The sequence below is a fragment of the Pinus tabuliformis genome, chromosome 2_1 (assembly GCF_031772625.1).
Source record: "Pinus tabuliformis cultivar Carrire ecotype Pingquan chromosome 2_1, CPIR1, whole genome shotgun sequence".
Taxonomy (NCBI): domain Eukaryota; kingdom Viridiplantae; phylum Streptophyta; class Pinopsida; order Pinales; family Pinaceae; genus Pinus; species Pinus tabuliformis.
The window spans coordinates 42324989-42346827 of NC_142299.1; the positions used below are offsets into that span (position 1 = coordinate 42324989).

Sequence of the window (21839 nt, forward strand, 5' to 3'; positions counted from 1 at the left end):
AATAAAGATAAGGATGAGAAGCTTCTAAGAGACGAAGATCAAGTCTATTTTAAACTTCGTCGTTGATAAGGGACTTAATCTCGGTCGTTGATTCATCAATGGGAAAAGTATAAGAGAAGGCTTGAGGGTCAGTTGGAGACACACTGAGGGAGACCAATCAGTTTGATTTCTGGAGCAAGGCTTGCTGAAAAATTCGAACTAGAAGACTGGATTGCAGCAAGAGGTAGCGTGTACATAACAAAGAGGTAGAGACAGTGCTAGAGGACCAGCGCAGAGATCAAAGAGGCAAACACAAAGCCACTCAGGAAGACGTAGAGGCAGCAGGACTGCACAGTCACTGGAGGGCCTGCGTGGGTGATGCAGAGCGGCCAAGTGTTGACGCAGTGAGGCAAAGTGCTGACGCAGAGGGTTTGGGAGATGCATAGAGGCTAGCTGGACTGTCACTGAGCCTAGGGGAGGCGCCGGAGAATTTATCTCTGTTGGGTAAGTTAGTTTGGCACCCTAGTTGTACCCAAGAAAAGTTGATTAATAAAATCCTCCTCTGTTGCACTGGTTTTCCCGCATTGGGTTTTTCCGGGGACAATTGTCCAAAAATCACTGTGTTGATGTGTTTGATTCTTGTGCATGTATTTGTTTCTGTATAATTGTGTGATATCTGCAGTAGAATTTATTTTAATATTTACGAAGGGATTTCGTAGATAACATATTGAAGAATAAGTAGGTAAAATAAATCAGTTGCTGCAGTAATAGAATTTTCACATGGTATCAGAGCAAGGAATCAGAGACAGAAAGGGAAAATCAATTATGGGTCGAGATCGTGATGCAGAGGCATCTACGTCAAGAGACTCATGCAGACTTTCAAAAAATTGCACAAGAGATAGCAATTTCGATTTCTCTATGAAGAAGAAGTTGCTTGTGTGACAAGCTCTGCATCATCAGAGGTATGGTATATAGACAGTGGAGCCTCCTGGCATATGGCAGGAATCCGAGAATGTTTCTTAGATTAGCAGGAGGAAAGGATGAATTTTCAAATCACCGTGGGGAATAAGGCAAAGTGTACTCCAGTAGGGAAGGGTACCATAGTTTTTCAAACAGAAACGGGAGAGAAGTTCTGTGCTACCAATGTGTTGTATGTGCCAAGACTGAGGATGAACTTACTTTCCATATCACAATGTCAAAGCAAGGGCTATGACGTTTTCTTCATTAAAGAGAGAATACGTCAAACACCCGAGTTGGAAAAAGAAAGTGCAAACCGGAATCAGAAGGAACAGGTTGTACAGGTTACAGCTAGAATCACCAATGGCACTGATAGGCAGTAATGGAGACAAGAATTTGAATGAACTATGGCACAGAAGAATGGGACATTTGCACCATGGGGCTCTAAGAATTCTCAGGAAAACTGTAACAGGAGTTCCAGATCTTAGTACAGAACGAGATGATGTATGCAGAGGATGTGCTCTGGGCAAGTATGCCAAAGCAACATTTCCTAGAAGTAAAAACAGAGCCAAGAGTGTACTAGGATTGATACACTCAGATATTTCTGGACCAATATCCACTAAAGCTCTTAATGGTGTTGAATACTTTGTCACCTTCATTGATGACCACTCTAGGAAAACTTGGATTTATTTTCTGAAAACTAAGGATGAGGTTTTCTGTCAATTCAAAGAGTTCAAGGCTCTGGTGGAGAATCTGACAAGGAAGAAAATAAAAGTTTTGTGCTCAGACAATGGTGGAGAATATGTCGATAAGGACTTCATTGATTTTTGCGCTAGGGAGGGCATCAGAAGAGAGTGGACAACTCCTTACAATCCGGAGCAAAATGGAGTAGCAGAAAGGAAGAACAAGACTATCGTGGAAGCAGCTAGGGCCATGATGTATGATCAGGATATGCCAAAATTCCTGTGGGTAGAAGCATGCAACACGGCAGTCTATGTCCAGAATAGAACTCCTCATAGGGCATTGGGCAAGATTACTCCAGAGAAAGTCTTCACCGGGAAGACACCTGAAGTCAGCCATTTCAGGATATTTGGGAGTTTAGCATATTGCCGTATACCCGAGGAGAAAAGGAAGAAGTTAGATCAAACTGCAGAGAAATGATATCTAGTGGGATATAGCGAGAATGCTATGGCATATAGAATCTATCTTCCAAGGAGCAGCAAGGTAGTAGTTCAACGAGATGTGAAGTTCATAGAAAACAGGGCCTTCAAAAAATCTCGAGAAATGCCTTCCAAGGAGTAGTCAAAAGATGAGTCCTTGGTCAAACCACTTCAACCAGCGGAAACCAAGAATTCTCCCTCAAAACAGGAAGAATCACAGGAAGAGGAGGAGATAACAGATGCACCTGTTACCAGAGGAAGAACGAGCCAGGAACTTTGACAGATTCTGTAGGATGCATAAGATTTCATCGGTGCACCGAGAAACAATAAAAGGGAGAGAAAACAGCCAGATAGATATCAAGCCTTAGTAGCTTAGGATGGGGAGCCTTCTAGTTTTCAGGAGGCTGCTCAACATCAAGTTTGGATGGATGCGATGGTAGAGGAATACAACTCTATAATGGTGAACGATGTCTGGGAAGTAGTGCCTAGGCCTCTAGACAGATCGGTGGTAGGTTCGAGATGGATCTACAAGATAATATGCTGTGTGGAAAAATACAAAGCCAAGTTTGTGGCTAAGGGGTATGCTCAGAAGGAAAGAATTGACTATGAAGAGACCGTCACCCCAGTAGCTAGGTATACATCTATTAGAACCATGATATCTCTTGCAGCACAGATGGGATGGGAGATTCATCAGATGGATGTCAAAATGGCATTCTTGAAAGGGGTAATAGAAGAGGAAGTATACATTGAACAACCAGAAGGCTTTGAGACACATGAGAAGAAGTCTCATGTATGCATATTGAAGAAAGCCTTGTATGGGCTCAAACAGGCACCTAGAGCGTGGTATGGTCGAATTGATGGCTATTTGCAGAAGATGTGGTTCGTCAAGAGTGACGTAGATCCAAATCTCTATTATCTGGTTGTAGAGAATGAGCCTCTAATCCTAGTATTATATGTGGATGATCTCTTCCTGACAGGATCATCCAAGCTCATTGAGGACTGCAAGAAGAATCTAGCCACAGAATTCGACATGAAGGATTTGGGACAAATGCATTATTTCCTAGGGTTGGAAGTTTGGCAGCAGAAGGGGGAGATCTTCCTTGGACAAGGGAGATATGCTATAGAAATTTTGAAGAGATTCAGGATGCAGGACTATAGGCCTATGGTTACTCCAATGATCACCAACTGGAAGAAAATTGATGCATCAGAAGACAAGGATGTCGATCCCACCTTATACAGGTAGCTCATAGGGTCCCTGATGTATCTGGTCAATACCAAGCTAGACATTTGTTATTCTGTCAACACCCTCGGTCAGTTCATGGTGGAACCGAAGAGGGCGCAATGGGCAACAACCAAACATGTTCTCAGATATATACAGGGAATAGTCGATTATGGACTCTTGTACACCAGGAGTAAGGATATCAAATTGAGTGGATTCACAGATGCAGATTGGGTTGGAAGTTCAGTGGATCGGAAAAGTACATCGGGAATGACCTCCTAGTGCAGTAGGAAATAGAAATCCGTAGCTCTAAGCTCAGTTGAAGCAGAATATATGGCCACTAGCACAGCTTCGTGCGAAGCCATATGGCTAAGAAAACTGCTTGTGAACCTATTCAGAAGAAGGATGGAAGCGACCAGGATCATGTGTGATAATCAGAGTTGCATCAAGCTCTTTGAGAATCCAGTTTTTCATGATCGGCCAAAGCACATTGATATTCGATGTCACTTTGTCAGAGACGATGTCCAACAAGGAGTTGTACAGTTGAGCTACACTCCTATAGGAGAACAGGTAGCAAATATCCTTACCAAGGCCCTTGGAAGAACAAAGTTTGCTTCTTTCAGGGAGAAGATGGGGATGACAAAGAATCAATTTCAGTAGCAGAAATGGGTATGATGTTGCAGTGCAAATGCAGTGTTGGGAGGAAGAACCAGCAACAACATGGATGCAGAGGGAGTTGTAGTGCAGATGCAGTGTTGGGAGGAAGGACTAGTAGTAGCACAGATGCAGAGGGAGCTGTAGTATAGATGTAGCAGTGGCAGTGGTAGAGCCATGGGCAGCAGTACAGGATGCAGCAGTGTAGAGGACGTTGGTGTAGGAATTTATAGGGTAAGTTCCTCAGACAGAACACCAAAGGGCACCGCTCACAAACAGATCGCAGATCAATACACCAGTACTTTTGACGTGGTTAAAACCCTCAAAGAGGGAAACAGTCCACGGCCTGAGCCAACGTGGCCACTTCAGGCAATTTATTAATAAAAGAATTAAAATTTACATAAGCTTCTCTCATGAACGGTTAACCTACAAATGACCCTCCATGCTCTTTAAATAGAGATCATGGACCAATCGAGTGTTAAGCCACGGATCAAGTGTCGGTAATACCGAGGAGAGAATGAACCGTCGGATCACTACATATCATGACCGTCGGATTGTAAGTTACAAAATGTACATAGTAAAGAAACACACTTTACCTAACTCTATACTAGACCAAGTTGTACTTAACTATTTCCTATGTGTCGGAATATCCTAACATCCCCCCTTAAGAACAACATGGGATAGGATTGAAGGATTTACAAATATGACACAATAGGAGAAGGAAGGAGGCACTAGAGCCTATCCCCCCTTAGTGACAACTTCCTGAACTCCAACCATAAATCGAAGTTTAGTGAACTTCGCCTCTGTGAGAGCCTTTGTAAAGATGTCTGTAACTTGATCATCTGTTGAACAATATTGCACTTCAAGAACATGGTCATGAATGAGCTTTCTGATGAAGTGCATGTGCAGTTCAATGTGTTTGCTACGCTGATGTTGGACTGGATCTTTGCATAGTTGAATGGCACTTTGATTATCACACCAAAGTGTAGTCGGATGCTGCTGCTGAAAGCCAAACTCTGACAGGATCTTACGAAGCCACAAGGCTTCCTTACTAGCTTCTACAGCACCACGATACTCTGCTTCTGCTGAAGAAAGAGAAATGGCACCTTGTTTCTTGCAAGCCCATGTAATAGGTCCTGAGCCAAGAGTGAACACATAACCTGCAGTAGACTTCCGATCATCAGGGTCACCAGCCCAATCGGAATCAGTGAAACCAACCAATAGAGGAGATGCTTCAGCATTGTAATGAATCCCAAACTGAACTGTACCTCGAACATAACGAAGTATTCTTTTAGCTGCTTTCCAATGACTTTCACGTGGGTTTTGCATAAACCGAACAACAAGGTCAACAGCAAAGGAAAGGTCAGGACGAGTATGGGTTAGATACAAAAGTTTTCCTACAAGTTGACGGTATAAGGTAGCATCAACTTCAAGAGAAGTACAAGTGACTGAAAGTTTGACTCCAGACTGAAAGGGAGAAGGGGCTGGCTTACAGTCTTCCATGTGAAAATGGCGTAGAATATCATAGGCATACTTGGATTGGGAAAGGGAAATACCTTCCTTGGATTGCAAGACTTGAAGACCAAGAAAATAATGTAAGTGTCCTAAGACTATCATTTCAAACTTTCTTTTAAGGCTAGACTTCCCATGGTTTATAAGGTTGGGATCACTACCAGTCAGGATAAGATCATCAACATAAAGAACAAGAATAATAAGAGACTTGCCCACTTTCTTGGTGTAGACAGTGTTGTCAGAATGACACCTAGAAAAGCCATTTTCTAAAAGAAAGTTATCCATTTTGGCATACCAAGCTCGAGGAGCTTGCTTGAGACCATAAAGGGATTTCTTAAGCCGACATACAAGGCTGGAGTCTGTTTGTATAAAGCCAATAGGTTGTTCCATATAGATTTCTTCATGCAAGTCCCCATGCAAGAAGGCGGATTTAACATCCATCTGATGGACTTACCATTTGAAAGAGGCAGCAAGGGAAAGAACAAGGCGGATAGAGTTCATTTTGGCAACAGGGGAGAAGGTTTCAGTATAGTCAATGCCTTCAACTTGTGAAAAACCCTTAGCAACAAGACGAGCTTTATGTTTATCAACTTTCCCATCTGGTCCATACTTGGTTCTATAAACCCATTTGCATCTAACAAGTTTTCGTCCCTTTGGTAGAGGAACAAGATCCCATGTATCATTTGCCAATAATGAATGATATTCTTCATTCATAGCTGCTTCCCAATCTGGATGGCCTGAAGCTTCTGCAAAGGTGTCAGGATCATAATTCACTGAAGCTTGAGCCAGTAAAGAAGAGGCTCTCTCGAACTGAGAACGTGTACGTCGCTGATCTGTAGGATCACCGGCAAGATCACCTGCTGCATCCCGAGTAGCACGGACCCATTTTGGAAGCTGAGGAGCTGAAGGAGGATCCTGAGAAGGTGGGGGAGGATTTTCATCCTCGCTTTCATCATCTGAAGAAGAAATATTTTCAAAAGTAGAAGGGAGAGGTGGCACATCCGCCGAACTAGGCTCGCAGGCCGATATATTTTCATCAAACTTTACATCTCTTCTAATGATAACATTTTTGGACTTAAGTGGAATAAGTCTATATCCTTTGACATCTTCAGAATATCCAACAAAAATACATTTTTCACTCTTAGGTTCTAAAGCTTTATGTTTCTCATCTGGAATATGGGCCCATGCTTCACTTCCAAAAACACGAAGGTGACTTACATCTGGTTTAATTGAGCTCCATGCTTCTTCTGGAGTGATATTCTTTAAAACGTTAGTAGGAGTGCGATTTATTATGTAATTTGCACAGTTAATTGCTTCTGCCCAATAATTAAGACTAAGTCCTTTAAATTGAAGCATACAATTAGCCATTTCCTTTAAAGTGTGATTCTTCCTTTTAGCTACACCATTTTGTTGTGGAGTATATGGAACAATATGTTGCATTTGAATTCCATTCTCAGTGCAAAAGTTGATGAATGTGTTTTTAGCATATTCTCCGCCATTATCAGATCTTAGCTTAAGAATTTGATGTCCAGATTGTTTTTCAACAAAGGCCTTAAAGGCCAAGAACATGTTAAATACTTCACTCTTGAGTTTTAAGAAGTATACCCAAGTGCGTCTGGAGAAATCATCAATGAAAGTTAAGAAATACTTGTAGCCAGAGAATGAAGCAACTGGAAGTGGACCACATAAATCACTATGCACGAGCTGTAAAGGGGCTGAGGCGTGCCAAGAGGCACGTTTTTCAAAACTGTCCCGATGATGTTTTCCGAGTACACATCCGGAACAAACACCATCTCTGCAAGATACCATTGGAAGACCTGTCACCATATTTTCTTTACATAGGTTCTGAAGAGAGCGATAGTTTAAGTGACCAAATCGCTCATGCCAAAGTTTACTCACTTCATCATTATGAGCAACAAATACCGAGGGAAGATTTGATGATCCAAAGTTATGAAACTTATACAACCTTGTAGAATCATCAGCAATGCCAGTAGCTAAAATCTATCTAGGATCTCTTAGGTCCTTAATTACAACATCGTGAGGTGAAAATTCAACAATTTTACCTTCACCTGAATGAGTTATCTGATATACAGATAGAAGGTTGCAGGATAAGGTTGGAACACATAATACATCATTAAATTGACCATTGTCTATATGAACAGTTCCAGTCCCTACAACACTAAGAGATCTATCATCACCAACATATATATTTTTGGTGTTACAATCATTTAAAGAAGAAAACATGGCTTTGTTTTTGGCCATGTGATAAGAAGCTCCAGAATCAATGAGCCACTCATGAGAATGAGAAGAAGAAGATACATTTAGTGCATAGCCAGACCAAGATGCTTGACAACCACATGCAGAAAGTGCCATTCCTGAAGATGAAGTTGAAGTTGAAGATTGCTCCAAATGGATGTTATGCTTCTTCATTGCTGCTTCCAAGGCTTCCATCTTCTTAAAGCATTTGGATTCTAAGTGGCCATCTCGATTACAAAAGTTGCAATGTCTATCAGTCTTCTTTCATTTGTTTTTATTTGTCTTATCATTTTGTTGAAATGATTTTTCATTTTGAGGCGGAAATTGCTTAGGACCCTTATTTGGTTTAGGACCATTCCATTTAGGATACGACTTCTTAGGATTCTTTGAATTTGGTTGCTGCTGGGCGGCTAACGCTTTCTTAGAAGAGTTTCCAAGATGAAGAAGACCAAGGTGTAAGAGTTTTTCTTGTTCTCTTATTAAAGAATCACAAAAGGAATCAAAGGAAGGGTACTTGTAGGCTTGTCCTTGAGAAATGAAGGCTTCTCTTGTAGAATGGAAGGTGGAAAAAAACACAGAATAGGCTGGTCCCAACTTAGTAAGAATGGAGTAGATAAGGCTACTATCTTCTTTCTTAACCTTAACACCTTCGAAGAGAAGTCTAAGGGTCTTGAACTTGGACAAAAAATCTTCAATGAAAGAAAAATTATTGGGGTCCAATGTAAGCAATTCATTTTCAAGTTGATGGGCTTTAAGTTCATTTTTAATTCCAAAGACTTTAGTAATCTGTTTCATTGCTTCATCAGGAGTATCAAGTTCTGCAATATGGAATCTAAGATCTGGAGAAATAGACATCCCTATCAACCCACGTGCTTGGTCTTGCCTATTTCCCCATTTAGCTGCCTTGTCTTCATCTTTCGGTTTGGTCTCTTGGCCTGTGGCTATTCTGTAAAGACCTTTACTTCTAAGTAAATCCACAATGTAGGACCACCATTGGAAGTAGTTGGTGCTGTCAAGAATAACTTGGCATGGACTTTCCATTTAAAACAAAAACTGAAGCTATAGATGCTGAAACTATGTGTACCAATGGAAAGATCTCGAAAAATTAGGCTGTTTCAAAAAAAACGGTTCTGGAAACGGCTTCCGGATGAAGAAGTTATGGCTTTTTGAAAAAAAAATTGATGAAGTCGCCGACAAAGTGCGGGAATGTGCAGAAATGAAAAAATCCGCCCCCACAAAATGGAGACTTGAACCCAAGACCTCTACTCTCATAAATTAGCTTTGGACCAAGTGAGCTATACAAAAAGTTTGAGAGAGAGAGAGAGGGGGGGTTGAAGCTTTGGGTTGCGTGCTTGCTTTGAGAAAGCATTTTTTCCCTACAAAACAAAAAACACAAAACCCAACACGGACATACAAAAAAAAACGAACCTTGCGGCTCGAAGTTCGCTTTAGCCGGAAACTAAATATTTTCCTCAATGTTTCTGATTTTCCGAGATCACACTAAGGCACAGCGGAAAAGAGCATACACATGAGAAAAATCCTTCCTTTCTGTTTCTGATTTGCCCAGATCGCACAGAGTCGCAAGGCAAAGAGCATACGCAAAAATGAAAGGTATAGATCCGGTAATAAAAAAAACTAAATAAACCGAAAACCGAAATAAACAGAGAGAAAATAACTGTAAACTGCAAATAAACACTATATACCTCCAGATCTTAAAAATGACGCAGCTAGGGCTACCGGAAACCTTTTCGCGTGAAACGAAAGGGGTTCCTCACTGGAACAGATGCTCCCAACACAACAGAGCAGTCCTCTCGGCCCGAAAGTAGTCAGAAACAGTAGATCTAGGAAACGGTAGTCGGATGCAGTTCTACCGGCTTCAGATTTGGATCACCAACGGACGCGGCCCTCAAATAGCTCTGATACCATGTAGGAATTTACAGGGTAAGTTCCTCAGACAGAACACCAAAGGACACCGCTCACAAACAGATCGCAGATCAATACACCAGTACTTTTGACGTGGTTAAAACCCTCAAAGAGGGAAACAGTCCACGGCCTGAGCCAACGCGGCCACTTCAGGCAATTTATTAATAAAAGAATGAAAATTTACATAAGCTTCTCTCATGAACAGTTAACCTACAAATGACCCTCCATGCTCTTTAAATAGAGATCATGGACCAATCGGGTGTTAAGCCACGGATCAAGTGTCGGTAATACCGAGGAGAGAATGAACCGTCGGATCACTACATATCGTGACCGTCGGATTATAAGTTACAAAATGTACATAGTAAAGAAACACACTTTACCTAACTCTATACTAGACCAAGTTGTACTTAACTATTTCCTATGTGTCGGAATATCCTAACAGTTGGGAAGGAAGGCCAAACATCATCACAGGTACTGATGCCGGATGATCAAGGTGATGCTCAGTTGTGGAGTATTACTAGAGCACATTCCTCGCTAAGAGGGAATGTTGATTTGGGGTAGCATCGGATGTGCTCTAGCCATGAAAATTGGTGGAGAGGCTAAAGCACATGAGATCTCCAAGACCCAGAAATCATTTTGGAAAATTCCATCCAAATGAAGAGTTATTAAAATAATTAATATTTTTAATGAGTTCCTAAGTCTAAACATAAGAAAATAAAAATTTTAATGGGTATTAATAAAGATAAGGATGAGAAGCTTCTAAGAGACGAAGATCAAGTCTATTTTAACCCTAGTTGTTGATTAGGGACTTAATCTCGGTCGTTGATTCATCAATGGGAAAAGTATAAGAGAAGGCTTGAAGGTCAGTTGGAGACACACTGAGGGAGACCAGTTAGTTCGACTTCTAGCGCAAGGCTTGCTGAGAAATTTGAACTAGAAGACTAGATTGCAGCAAGAGGTAGTGAGTACGTAACAGAGAAGCAGAGACAGTGTCGGAGGACCAGCGCAGAGATCAGAGAGGCAGACGCAGAGCCACTCAGGAAGACACTGAGGCAGCAGGATTGCGTAGTCACTGGAGGGCCTGCGTGGGTGACGCAGAGAGGCCAAGTGCTGACGCAGTGAGGCAGAGTGCTGACGCAGAGGGTCTGGGAGCTGCACAGAGGCTAGCTGGACTGACGTTGAGCCTAGGGGAGGCGCCGAAGAATTTATCTCTGTTGGGTGAGCCAGTTTGGCACCCTAGTTGTACTCAAGAAAAGTTGATTAATAAAATCCTCCTTTGCTACACCGGTTTTCCCGCATTGGGTTTTTCCGGGGACAATTGTCCAAAAATAACTATGTTGATGTGTTTGATTCTTGTGCATGTATTTGTTTCTGTATAATGGTGTGATATCTGCAGTAGAATTTATTTTAATATTTACTGAAGGGATTCGTAAATAACTTATTGAAGGATAAGTAGGTAAAATAAATCAGTTGTTGCAGTAATAGAATTTTCACAGCTTCCTCCTTGAAGACTTGATGGCTTGTCTTCCCGGGAACTTGATGTTCTTCAAGTTGCCTTCTCCAAGTGGACTTGCTTGGTGATGATGTTTGCTTGAAGACTTGTAGCTTGATGTAGGTCTTGCTTCAACCTGCTCTTCTTTGTAGGTGCCTTTATATAAGGTTCTTCTTCTAGCTTTGTAGACCTCCTTGATGAACGATGAATTGTAGACCCTTCTTGTACTTGAAGTGATTGAGACTTCTAGGCTTGATGCTTCAACTTTGTAGATACTTCAACTTTGTAGATGCTTCCCTTAATGAGTGTTCTTGAGGTGCCCTATCCCTGATGTGTCACCATAGCTCTGATACCATGTTGAAGAATCTAGGGGCAAAGTAGTGTAGTGTGATTCTTCGTTACTTGATAACAATTTGTGGAGTCTTTTTACTTTTCTTGTTAGCTTATGCTTCTTCTTCTTCTTCTTATTAGTCCATATGTGTGTACTTCATCAAACTGCTACCAAAACAAAATAACAAGAGCACAAAGTTTGGCTGTCTGCCAGGGGCAAAAACTTTCCACTCTTGAGAGGAAAACCCTTTGTAAGTTTTCTCTTATTGAAGCTTCTTATTTGAACAACTGCCAAACCCTAGACCCTTGACTAGGATATCCTCAAAGCATAAGTCAAAGCCTTCCTCTTTCTGCAATATAACTTCTGGCACATGGACCTCTTCCTTCCGGCACTTTGCTCCTTAGTACTTCGTCCTTCTTCTGTTGTTCGTCTAAGTCAGATTTCTTTTCTTCTTTAGAGAAACCCTAGAACATTAGGGCTTCTTTACTTTGCTATAGGGAGAACCTTCTTCGCTTTCCTTAGAGTCCTTGTAGACCTAGTTATACCTCTGAATGATGCCTCTTAATCTGTTGCCTTCATCTGTTGTCAAATCTGCAGGGGTTTACTTGTTGCACGTGTGGATAGAAAACCTAAAACAATCTCCTTCTCACTGTCTTTTCCTCTTCGTTGGTTGGGGAGGCCTTATAGTCCTTGTTTCTTAGCCCAAAACCAAGATACTTGTCACTGTGATTCACTGTTGTAATGATCGCAAGAAGCCTCCTTTATCTTCGCACGTGTGGCTGCAAAAACCCTAGAAAATGTCTCCTTATCTTCGTTGTTCTTCCTCCTTGCTTGTTGCCCTTGTAAACCCTTTACTTTGGCTTTCTTCGTCCTTCTTAGTACTCTTTCTCCTGCCTTATACCCTCACTAATTTCAGAGAGAATTCATTATGCTTTTGAGGAGTGGACAGCCTCTATAAACAGAGGTTTGTCCCTCCTCTTCAAGCTAACTTGAATATCCATTAGGCTGACTTAACAGTTTCGCTGTAATTCACCTTTTATTCATTATTTTGCTGCTTGGAGACTTCATTGTGGCTAGGAGAGGATTTGACTATGCTTGGAAGTGTTCCCATGACCTTGTATGTTGACATATATGATGTAACATGCCCTCAAAGGGTCTCATCATAATTACACTTTCACTTTGACTTTCTAGAAGCACTTTAAAATGTGATTGACCTATTTTCAATGAGCAAGAAACTAATTGACAAATAATATAAAAATAATTTCTCTTTTCTTGAATAGATACAAATATCAAAATTACATTTATGAAGATCGAACCTAGTTACATTTCCTTCAACACTTGTCAGCAGATGGGACAAGAATTGCCCACCTTTAGGCTCACTCATTGAACCCAAAATACTACAGCCATGAGTGGCTGAATGGTGGACCTTCCTGCAAATTCCCTTCTCACATGGATGGTGAAATTTCACAGAGGAGGAAAGATGCATTGAGATGGATTTTTCATGATAGAGCATCCGATGAGGTTGAGGATGCCTTTGCAGAGTTTTCCACTGGCACTGGTCGATTTGTAGAATGATGTGATTAGAGACAAGGGGGCTAAGAAGCCCTATTCTTGGTGGGCAACTCATGGGGCAACAAACCCTCCTCTAAATCAGTTAGCCATGAGGCTCCTCTCTCAGGTGACTTCATCCTCTTGTTGCGAGAGGAATTGCAGCACATATAGGAATTTGTATAGTGTCAAAAAAAAGCAGGCTTGAGTAGTCCAACGCAGAGACAATGGTGTATGTGCACACCAACCTTCGTCTTATTTACAAGCAGAGGGATGAGTGGTTGAAGGGAAAGACAAAGATGTGGAATGTCTTTCCTAATGATATGGGTTTGGACAGCAGTGTTGAGTTGGCATTGGCCAACTTGGATCTTAATGAGCCAGTGCTAGAACCTGTCACTTTTGATGATGGTGACACTGTAGAGGGGTCATCCTCCACACCAGTAGATGCAAAGATGACATTGGACACAGAAGAGGAGGATGCAGCAGAGGAGAGCAGTGTTGACCATGATAATGAGTACAGTGATGCTGATTTTGATGATGAGGATTGATGACTCGTGAGTTACCTACTGCCTTGAGGCTTGTAGTTGTTTTTTATTTGCTATTTCTATTTGCCATTGGCATTGCTACTACCTATGTAACACATTCTGATTTTGATGACTTAATGAGAAAACTACAGTATCTTGTCTTTGTCCTATTGGATCATTGATGAATATGTATTATGTCACAATTGTATTTGTAAGCATAATGTTACTTTGTAAAACTTACATCTAGATGAGTATCTATGTTTGAATCAATGAATTTGTATCATGAATGAGAATTTGTGTAAGAAATATCTAATTTTTAATATATATATATATATAATGTGTCATCTTCGGGGGGGGTCAATGTGTCCGTGTCCGACACTCGAATCCTCGTGTCCTTTGTGTCCCGTGTCCCCGTGTCAGGTGACTTAGCTCAAGACACATAAACCATCTGCGACACAAAATTTCACCCTAGCTTTGGGGTTTAAGTTGGAGGGAAAAAACTCTTCTTATTAGCTGTGTCTAGAAACACATGTAATCAACAAGGTTAAAAAACCTCCTAGGATGAAATCTTTCATCAAAATTATAGGCTTACCTAGGTTGTTACATATACTCAAGGTCTTACTAGGATCATTTACATTATATAACTTGCAGAATGGGTTTAGAAAGACATGTAGATTGTTGATAGATGACCTGATCTTGTTGAAAAAGTTTGGCATTTCCGTTTCCTTGGAACTTTGACAAAATGTGTGCAACATGGCCCAACAACCTTGCTGGCCATCAATAAATGTTAGTTTTTCTTACCCTAGCAATCAGGCAATCAATTTCGAGTAGAATTTCATTTACTAAATAAAAACACGACTAGGGTATTAACAAAATAAATTCAACAAAAAGAAAATTTACCAATCTCAATCACAAAAATGACAGATTCTACCGAGTCACGGTTCTTCATTAAAATTTTGAACTTACTTGGGCTCCCTTCCTATGAAGAAGACCCAACTAAGGAATTACATACAACATTGGATCCCATCGAACTGATCAAACCCTCCTTGGCTGATCTGGATCTCCTTGATGCCCCTTCCTCAAACCCAACACACTTACTGAGATGCCTCTTTCAATCTTGTGTTTTTGTATGGTGTGTCTTCTCATTCTCCTTATCCTTGCTTTTATAGCTTTACATTGAGCTAAATCCCTAAACTAATCTCCAAAGTGATTAACAGCTAATATTAGACCTCACCTCGATTGAGAACAAGGGTTAAGATTAAAACATAATCACTAAAATAATTTACTTTACTTTTCCTAAGTTTACTTAATCTGAATAAGCCAACATAATGTGCTTTTCCCAAGTCTAACTTAAGTTAAGTTACAAAAACAACTTGATCCCAGTAGAGCAAGTATCTAAGGAAACTTTGGGCGACTTCTGCACACCTAGACAGTTAGGCCAGTGGAGAAGTACCTGCCCGAGCTACAAACATCAACAACACCTATCTTGAGGAGAGTTGGAGCTTTGTGACCAAATTGGCATAAGGAGAGTAGCATTGGGCACATGAGAGGGCATGGCACATAGTTAGAGGAGTGCCTTGGAGGAGGACACTTGGATAGAAGACCATCATGGAGGGAGCACTGTACATCTTGTTAAAAAGAACACCATCTTGGAGGAGGGGTGTTGCGCAACATCATGACTTTTTGGGCATTTCACTTTGGGGATTGGATAAACCCTAGTTTGACACATGCATCCTTCTATTGTAGAGCACTCTATGTGGGTGGTGGCCTTCTTAGTTACTTGTATGGACATGTGTCCTTATCTTAAGTTAGCCTCCCTCACCTACTTGTATATATAATGGAGAAGACAGATCGTGTATTTGTTTGTTATCATTGTTGTTAATTTTAGACATGTTCTATGCTGAGAGCAAATTTACTTCAATCTTCCATATTAGCTTCATATCATTCCAGATTAGCAATCACATTTAGCATGATGGTAAAATGCAGATAGAACATAAACATAAATCGCAGAAGACAAGCCAAGACAAGAGGACACAAGATGTGGCGCCAGCCAGGGACAAACCCCAATGTGGGGAAACCCTTGATCAATTCTTCTTATGTTCTTCAATAGTTCAGCAGAGGGAGAGAGATAGTACATATACAACAAATGTCAACATTTTGACTTGTCAAAATAAGAGCAGAGATCTTCGCCATGAAGATGACATAAAGAGGTTGCAGATCTGAGGGCATGGACTGCAGTTCCAAACTTGGGTGAAGGCAAACATTCTTTCAAGGTGATTTCATCACCATACTGCACCCATCACCATGCTACAACCAACACGCTGCATCCATCATGTTGCATCTATCACCATGTTGCATCTCATCATGCTGCACTAATCCACTATGTTGCATATCATCATGCTGCACTAATCCACTATGTTGCAACTCACTGTGCTATGAAGTTGATCTGATGAGGGCACTAATCTCAATGGATCAGCTCTTCATAAACCCTTGTTATGATGCTATGGCCTATGGCCTAGCACATAGCAATTCTGAAGTAAAATCATCAACACCAAGGAGCAGACTTCAACCCTTTCCTTTATAGTAAAGTTGTGGCTTATCAAACCTTAGAGCATGATCATACCAGCTCCCTTCATCACATAGTTACCTACAGCAAGCATGTATCTTAATGCTTACAGCCACCTTCGCTATGAACGTAGTTGTCAATGAGTGCTTCTTTAGGACTGCGGATAGTGGCTACTTCAGGCTGAGTATAAGGACCTTCATCAACAGTATTTAGGGCTTTGTCTGAACCATGTATAACAGCAGATTAGGATCTTTACTAAATGTGGATTAGGGCATCATTGAACAGCAGATTAGAAGGTTGCGTTAGGGCTCCTTGATAGCCCTTGAGGACTGCGGCTTAGATCCCTCCATGGACTGTGTATACATCTCTTCCTTGACTGTATCTAGGGCACCAGCTTGTAACACTTGATTAGACTGCGGTTAGGGCTTGTCAAGGCCCCCTCTTTACAGCGAATACATGCTTTTGCTGCCTCTGAAACCCTCATTGACTGTGTTCTAGGTGACTTCTTTCTCTGCGGTTATGACTCCTTCAGGACAGCGATTAGGTCACTTAAGAACAGCAGTGTTAGTCATGCGTTTAGGTCACTAAGTCACTTGCTTGCTGTGATATGGAAGCCTGCTTCCCTGACAGTGTTAGGGCTTCTTCCATGACTACGTTAGAGTCTAGGGCATCCTCTAGGGCAGTGTATTAGATTCCAAGGCATCCTTCCATGACAGCGTACTAAATTCTTCCATCACTGCTTGCAAGACTCCTCCAAGACTGCGTTAAGGACTTGCTTCATTGACTGAAAATTAGGGCAGCATAGGATCTTCAAGAAGACCCTTTTTCTTCCACGGCTAGGGTGCTTCATGGCAGCATTAGGGCATCATTAGGCTTCTTCCCTTCACAGCGGATTAGGGCATCATTAGGCCAGCGTATATCCTAGAGCACTCCCTCTAGATCTCTTCTTCATCAAACCCAAAACAAAATGAAGAGAGATCACAAGAGTGTGTGTCAAAGTGACTTGAAGGCCACCTCTATTTATACTAAAATGTGGAGGACAAGTGGGGGTAATTTGGTTGTTGGCTGACCTTGACGAATTGTCCCATAACACAAATAAATTCATATCTCCATGAGTACATGTCGGAATTGGATGATCTTTAGATCAATCCTACACCTCTCGACGAGAGGAATCCAAGAAAAATATCAGCTGCCATAAATAAGTAGACCCACATGGACTTTGGCCCTAGTTGCCAATTTTAACAATTGTACTCTTCTTTATACTTGTTTTGGAGACATTAGGGTTCATGAGGAAATCCTAGGAGCTAAATGCTAGAGTTCATGAGGAAACACAAGGAGCTAGACATTGGGGTTCATAAGGACACCATTGGAGAAGATAAAGGGGAAGACAGACATCTTGGATATTCTTGGAAATATTGCTTTTGTGTGATGATAGGGTTTTCTCTTGTTCGATGCTAGGGTTTGCTCTTGTGATGACTTGAGTGTGTGCTATACATGTAAACCCTAGAGAAACATGATGTTGAAGATGATGACAGTTTTTATGGCTCTTTTTGTAGCACTAGGGTTCTTATCTTAGTACAAGATAGACAATGGAGCCAATGCCTTGCATGATTTTGGAGCCTTGTTCTCTTAAGATGTAAAGCTAGGGCAAGATCATGGACTTCTTGTACTCTTCATGATCCAAGGAGATCTTGGAGATTGTGATGATATAAGGGTGGAAGGCCTAGAGTTCGAGGATTCAAACACTAGGATGGACATGTAGATTTGGAGGCTACCACTAGAGTTGTCTTGCCATTTACTTTTGTGATGCGACATGGCTAGCGTTTGCAAACCCTAAGGAAGACAACCATGCTAGTCTGACAGATTGTGTGATACAAGCTTCTTGTTGAGACTTGACAATGTTGATACTTGCTGGTTGGAGATCTTAGGTGGTGGCTAGGGTTTTCATGGTTTCCCTAGCCAGGGTTTTTGACAGCTTGAAAGATTGTACCAGCTTTCTGATAAAGCAGTGGTATGTTCATGTACTTTATGCATATAAATATATATTAAAGTTTCCAATTGTCCAATACTTGTGTAATTGCAGACTTAATTTTCCGCTTTCATTGTCTTTTTGATTAGGTAATTTCAAGTGCTTATTATTCATGCTGATTTGACATATTTAAGGGTTAAAATTGTTAAATGACTTGACAAACAAATTGAAAACAATAGAATAGATTTACTGCTGTAAATCTGCAGTAATTAAAGTGATTTTAGATCTGGTTTATGCTTGAGGGCTGAAACTTGTTTGCATATGTTTCGTATTTGATCTCATGGGTTACCCAGTATGTTGGGCTGAAGTGAGATGAAATATTGTCTATGATTTGCTGCTCTAAATTAATGTTAGGGCTGAAGTTCACAGGTCCTAGATCTGGAAAACCTCCAACGTGAAAAGGAATTTTTGAATTTGTAATAGAAGTCATAAACAATATCACATGGTTCGGGTTCGAGTTCGGATTTGGCAATGATTAGGTTCGGATTCGGCAATGATTAGGTTCAGTTTGGGTTCAAATTTTTTGATGAGGTTCAGATGAGGTTCGCCATTAGGTTCATATATATATATATATATATATATATATATATATATAATGAATTATAGGATAAAATAGTAAGAAATCAACATCAGTGAACATCAAAAATGTTATCACGGACATGGAAACTGCAAGGATAATTTACAAGCTTGAGTTGTGACATGAGGTTATGAGTTTTGATCTATGGACTTGTCAATGGCTATGAGGTTCGATGAGGCTCTCCGAACCTCAAAAAAAATTTAAGGTTCGCCAAAATTCGAACTTCAAGGTTAAAGTTCGACGAACCTTGTGACATAGGTCACAAACACAGAATGTATAACAATAAGCATGACATAATGGGATGTACTGTGGAAAATGTTATTCAAAATAAGCAGACATCAGGCATACATTACATAAACATTATGTTTTGTGGGCCATGAAGCCTTGACACGTGCCATGTAGTTTATAGATTGGCCCACATCCTACATAATAATTTCACTTGTAAAAACTTTGCTACAGAAGTATTATAGAATGAAATGTTTCAATAGCAAAATGAACAAACATGTAAAAGTACAAGTCCATACCATGAAGAATAAACCTGCCACTCCCTTTAAGCCAATAGAGATTCTTGCAAACTGGAATGCCTTCCATTTTAAACCCTTCATTGGCAGATTTTAATTTAGCTGCCGACAATATCGAACCAACTCCCTCTCCAAAATCCCCTATAAAATAGGTTGGTAAAGGAAATTCCTTATGACCCTCTATGTAATGCTTCATCTCATCCAATCCATCAATATTGTTCGGAAAGAATTGTCCAACACATAGCAGAGCATCAAAGGGACCATTGGCCTTGTTTACCTGTTGCATCCACATACCATCATATATACAACATGAAAAGCAAACAGTACAAGCATGAAACAACAATTCCATATCTGTCGATCTGATATTCACTAGCCTTGTTTACCCGTTGCAAACACATGCAATCATATATAGAACATGAAAAGCCATGAGAATAATGTAAAAGAACAATTTTGATCTGTCAATCTGATCTCTATGAATGTACATACTAAACTCATAGACTAAATCTTCCAATTCTCAAACCAACTAATCTTCAATTCTCAAAAACAAAAAAATAACAGCCTTTTAAGTTTTGACCAAGATTCAATATTGATTTTAGAGGCATGTAGTTCATGCAGTGTTGCAGGAACTGCCCCCTCCCCCTACCCACACTCCACCCCCATGGTCCAAAAGCCAGAACCACGCACTGTATGGAACTGTTGCTGAAGCAGCTAGTGGTCCACAGCCGAGAAATTTGGAACCACGGTTCCTTGAAGTTGACACAGTCCCTGCCACTCTGGAACTGTGATGGTTCCATACGCAGTGCTGCACATGGAACCACAGTTTCGTACACAATTCCACCACAGTTCCATAATGCTTCATGTGTGGTTCTAAGGACTTAAATTTCCTTTTTTATATATATCTTTTAACTTTGAGCTTGCATGGGATCTAGGGTCGGTTTAGGGATGAGGGGAGAGTGAGGGTGAGGTTAAAAGGCCTCTTCTCCTTCTCTTTTCCTCATTCTTTCATCTCATTTGCTTGAGCTTGGAGAAGAGAGGACAACAAAGCAAAGGAGATAGGAAGTTTTTTAGGGCAGATTTGTGAGAGGTTGGAGGAGAGAGCAAAGAAGGAAAAACAAATAAAGACTTGATGGTTTGGGACAAGAATCCAGAGAATGATAATTTGGAGGATGGAGTGTTGTTTTTAAAGCAACCGAAGGATGCTCTTATCCAAGATGATGATGATTGCGTTGAGATGCCACCTCCATCCAATGCCATGGTCCCCATGTCCAAGACTTCAGCAGCAACACCAGGGGCTTTATCTTTAGTTCCATGGCCACAATCTACTTAACTACCTCCAAGTGGAGGCCCATGACAGATGCAGCAGTCGTGGTGGAGTAAGGAGGAGAGAATAGTAGATAGATTCACTAGAATCACTACTTTATTTGTCATAGCCTATAGCTGATAGATTAGACTTTAGTTTTTTAAAATTGGACTTTTCAATCTTCCTACTTCAATGTGTAGATGGCCTATTCTGTAAACAATAGTAATTGGCCATGTTAACAGTTTCTAGATAAGCTATTTCAATGTTTTAATGGTCTACTTTCTATTATATGCTTAAAATTTAATAATTTCTACTTCTGGAGATATGCTTGAAATTTTGATGTTTATTTATAATTGCCGGAATCTAGATGGTTGATGCTCGAATAATTAATCATTAATATACTATGGATGCAATTATTATCTTGATTTATGTACAGTTATGCATATTTGCATATATTTTGGATGTTTTAACTTTTTTTTTAAATAAATGCAATATATATATGGTAAATTAAGAATATAAATGCAAAATATTATATGTAATAGACGCTTCTAGGATGCTTCGTTTCCGAGACTTTTTGGATAATGATGCTTCGAACACTTCACTTCCCAAAAACACACCCACTTAGTGCAACATTGTTAATTTTAGGATAAAAATGGTATGTTCTATGCTTAAGAGCAACATACATCAATTTTCTTATTAGCCCAATATCAATTTCCAGATTAGCAATCACATTAACATGACAGTAAATGCAGATAGAACATAAATAAAACAGTAGAAGACAAGAGGACACAAGATATGGCACTAGCCAGGGACAAACCCCAATGTGGGGAAACCCTTGATCAATTCTTCTTATAATTCTTCAAAAGTTCAGCAGAGAGAGAGAGTACAATATACAATATTCACTTGCCCAATCACAGTGAAATCTGATCAGTCAAACAGCAGAAACAGAAAGCCCTAACCAGAAAGTCAACACTGGTCAACAGGGCAGATTTTGACCTCTAAAACAGCTCGGTCAAACTCGGTCAACTCGGCCTCCAACAGCAAGTCAAATCAGCCCAAAAACAGTCCGAAAATATCCAGTCAAACCTGGTCAATGAAAGTCAATGCAGCAGCAAGCCCTAGCACAGTCAACATTGGTCAAACAAAGGTCAAACAGCCTCGGATTTCGTGCCCAGAACTGCAGCCTGCCCAAACAGAAATACCCCACACAAAACCGCAGTCAAAGATGGTCAACACTGGTCAAAACAGCCTTCTGCAATTTTCGGTCAACGCAGGGACAGAAAAAGTACAG

General features: G+C 40.6%; 1 protein-coding gene across 5 annotated transcripts in view; it reads right to left on the reverse strand.

The window, feature by feature from the left end:
* Positions 1-21839, reverse strand: part of LOC149198683 (zinc finger CCCH domain-containing protein 64-like) — a 258943-nt gene that overhangs the window by 204772 nt on the left and 32332 nt on the right. For all 5 annotated transcript variants that reach the window (XM_089402116.1, XM_089402115.1, XM_089402114.1 and 2 more), the window contains exon 2: positions 19252-19525. In XM_089402116.1, the coding sequence (XP_089258242.1) occupies positions 19252-19525 (274 nt within the window). The remainder of the gene's footprint in view (positions 1-19251; positions 19526-21839) is intronic.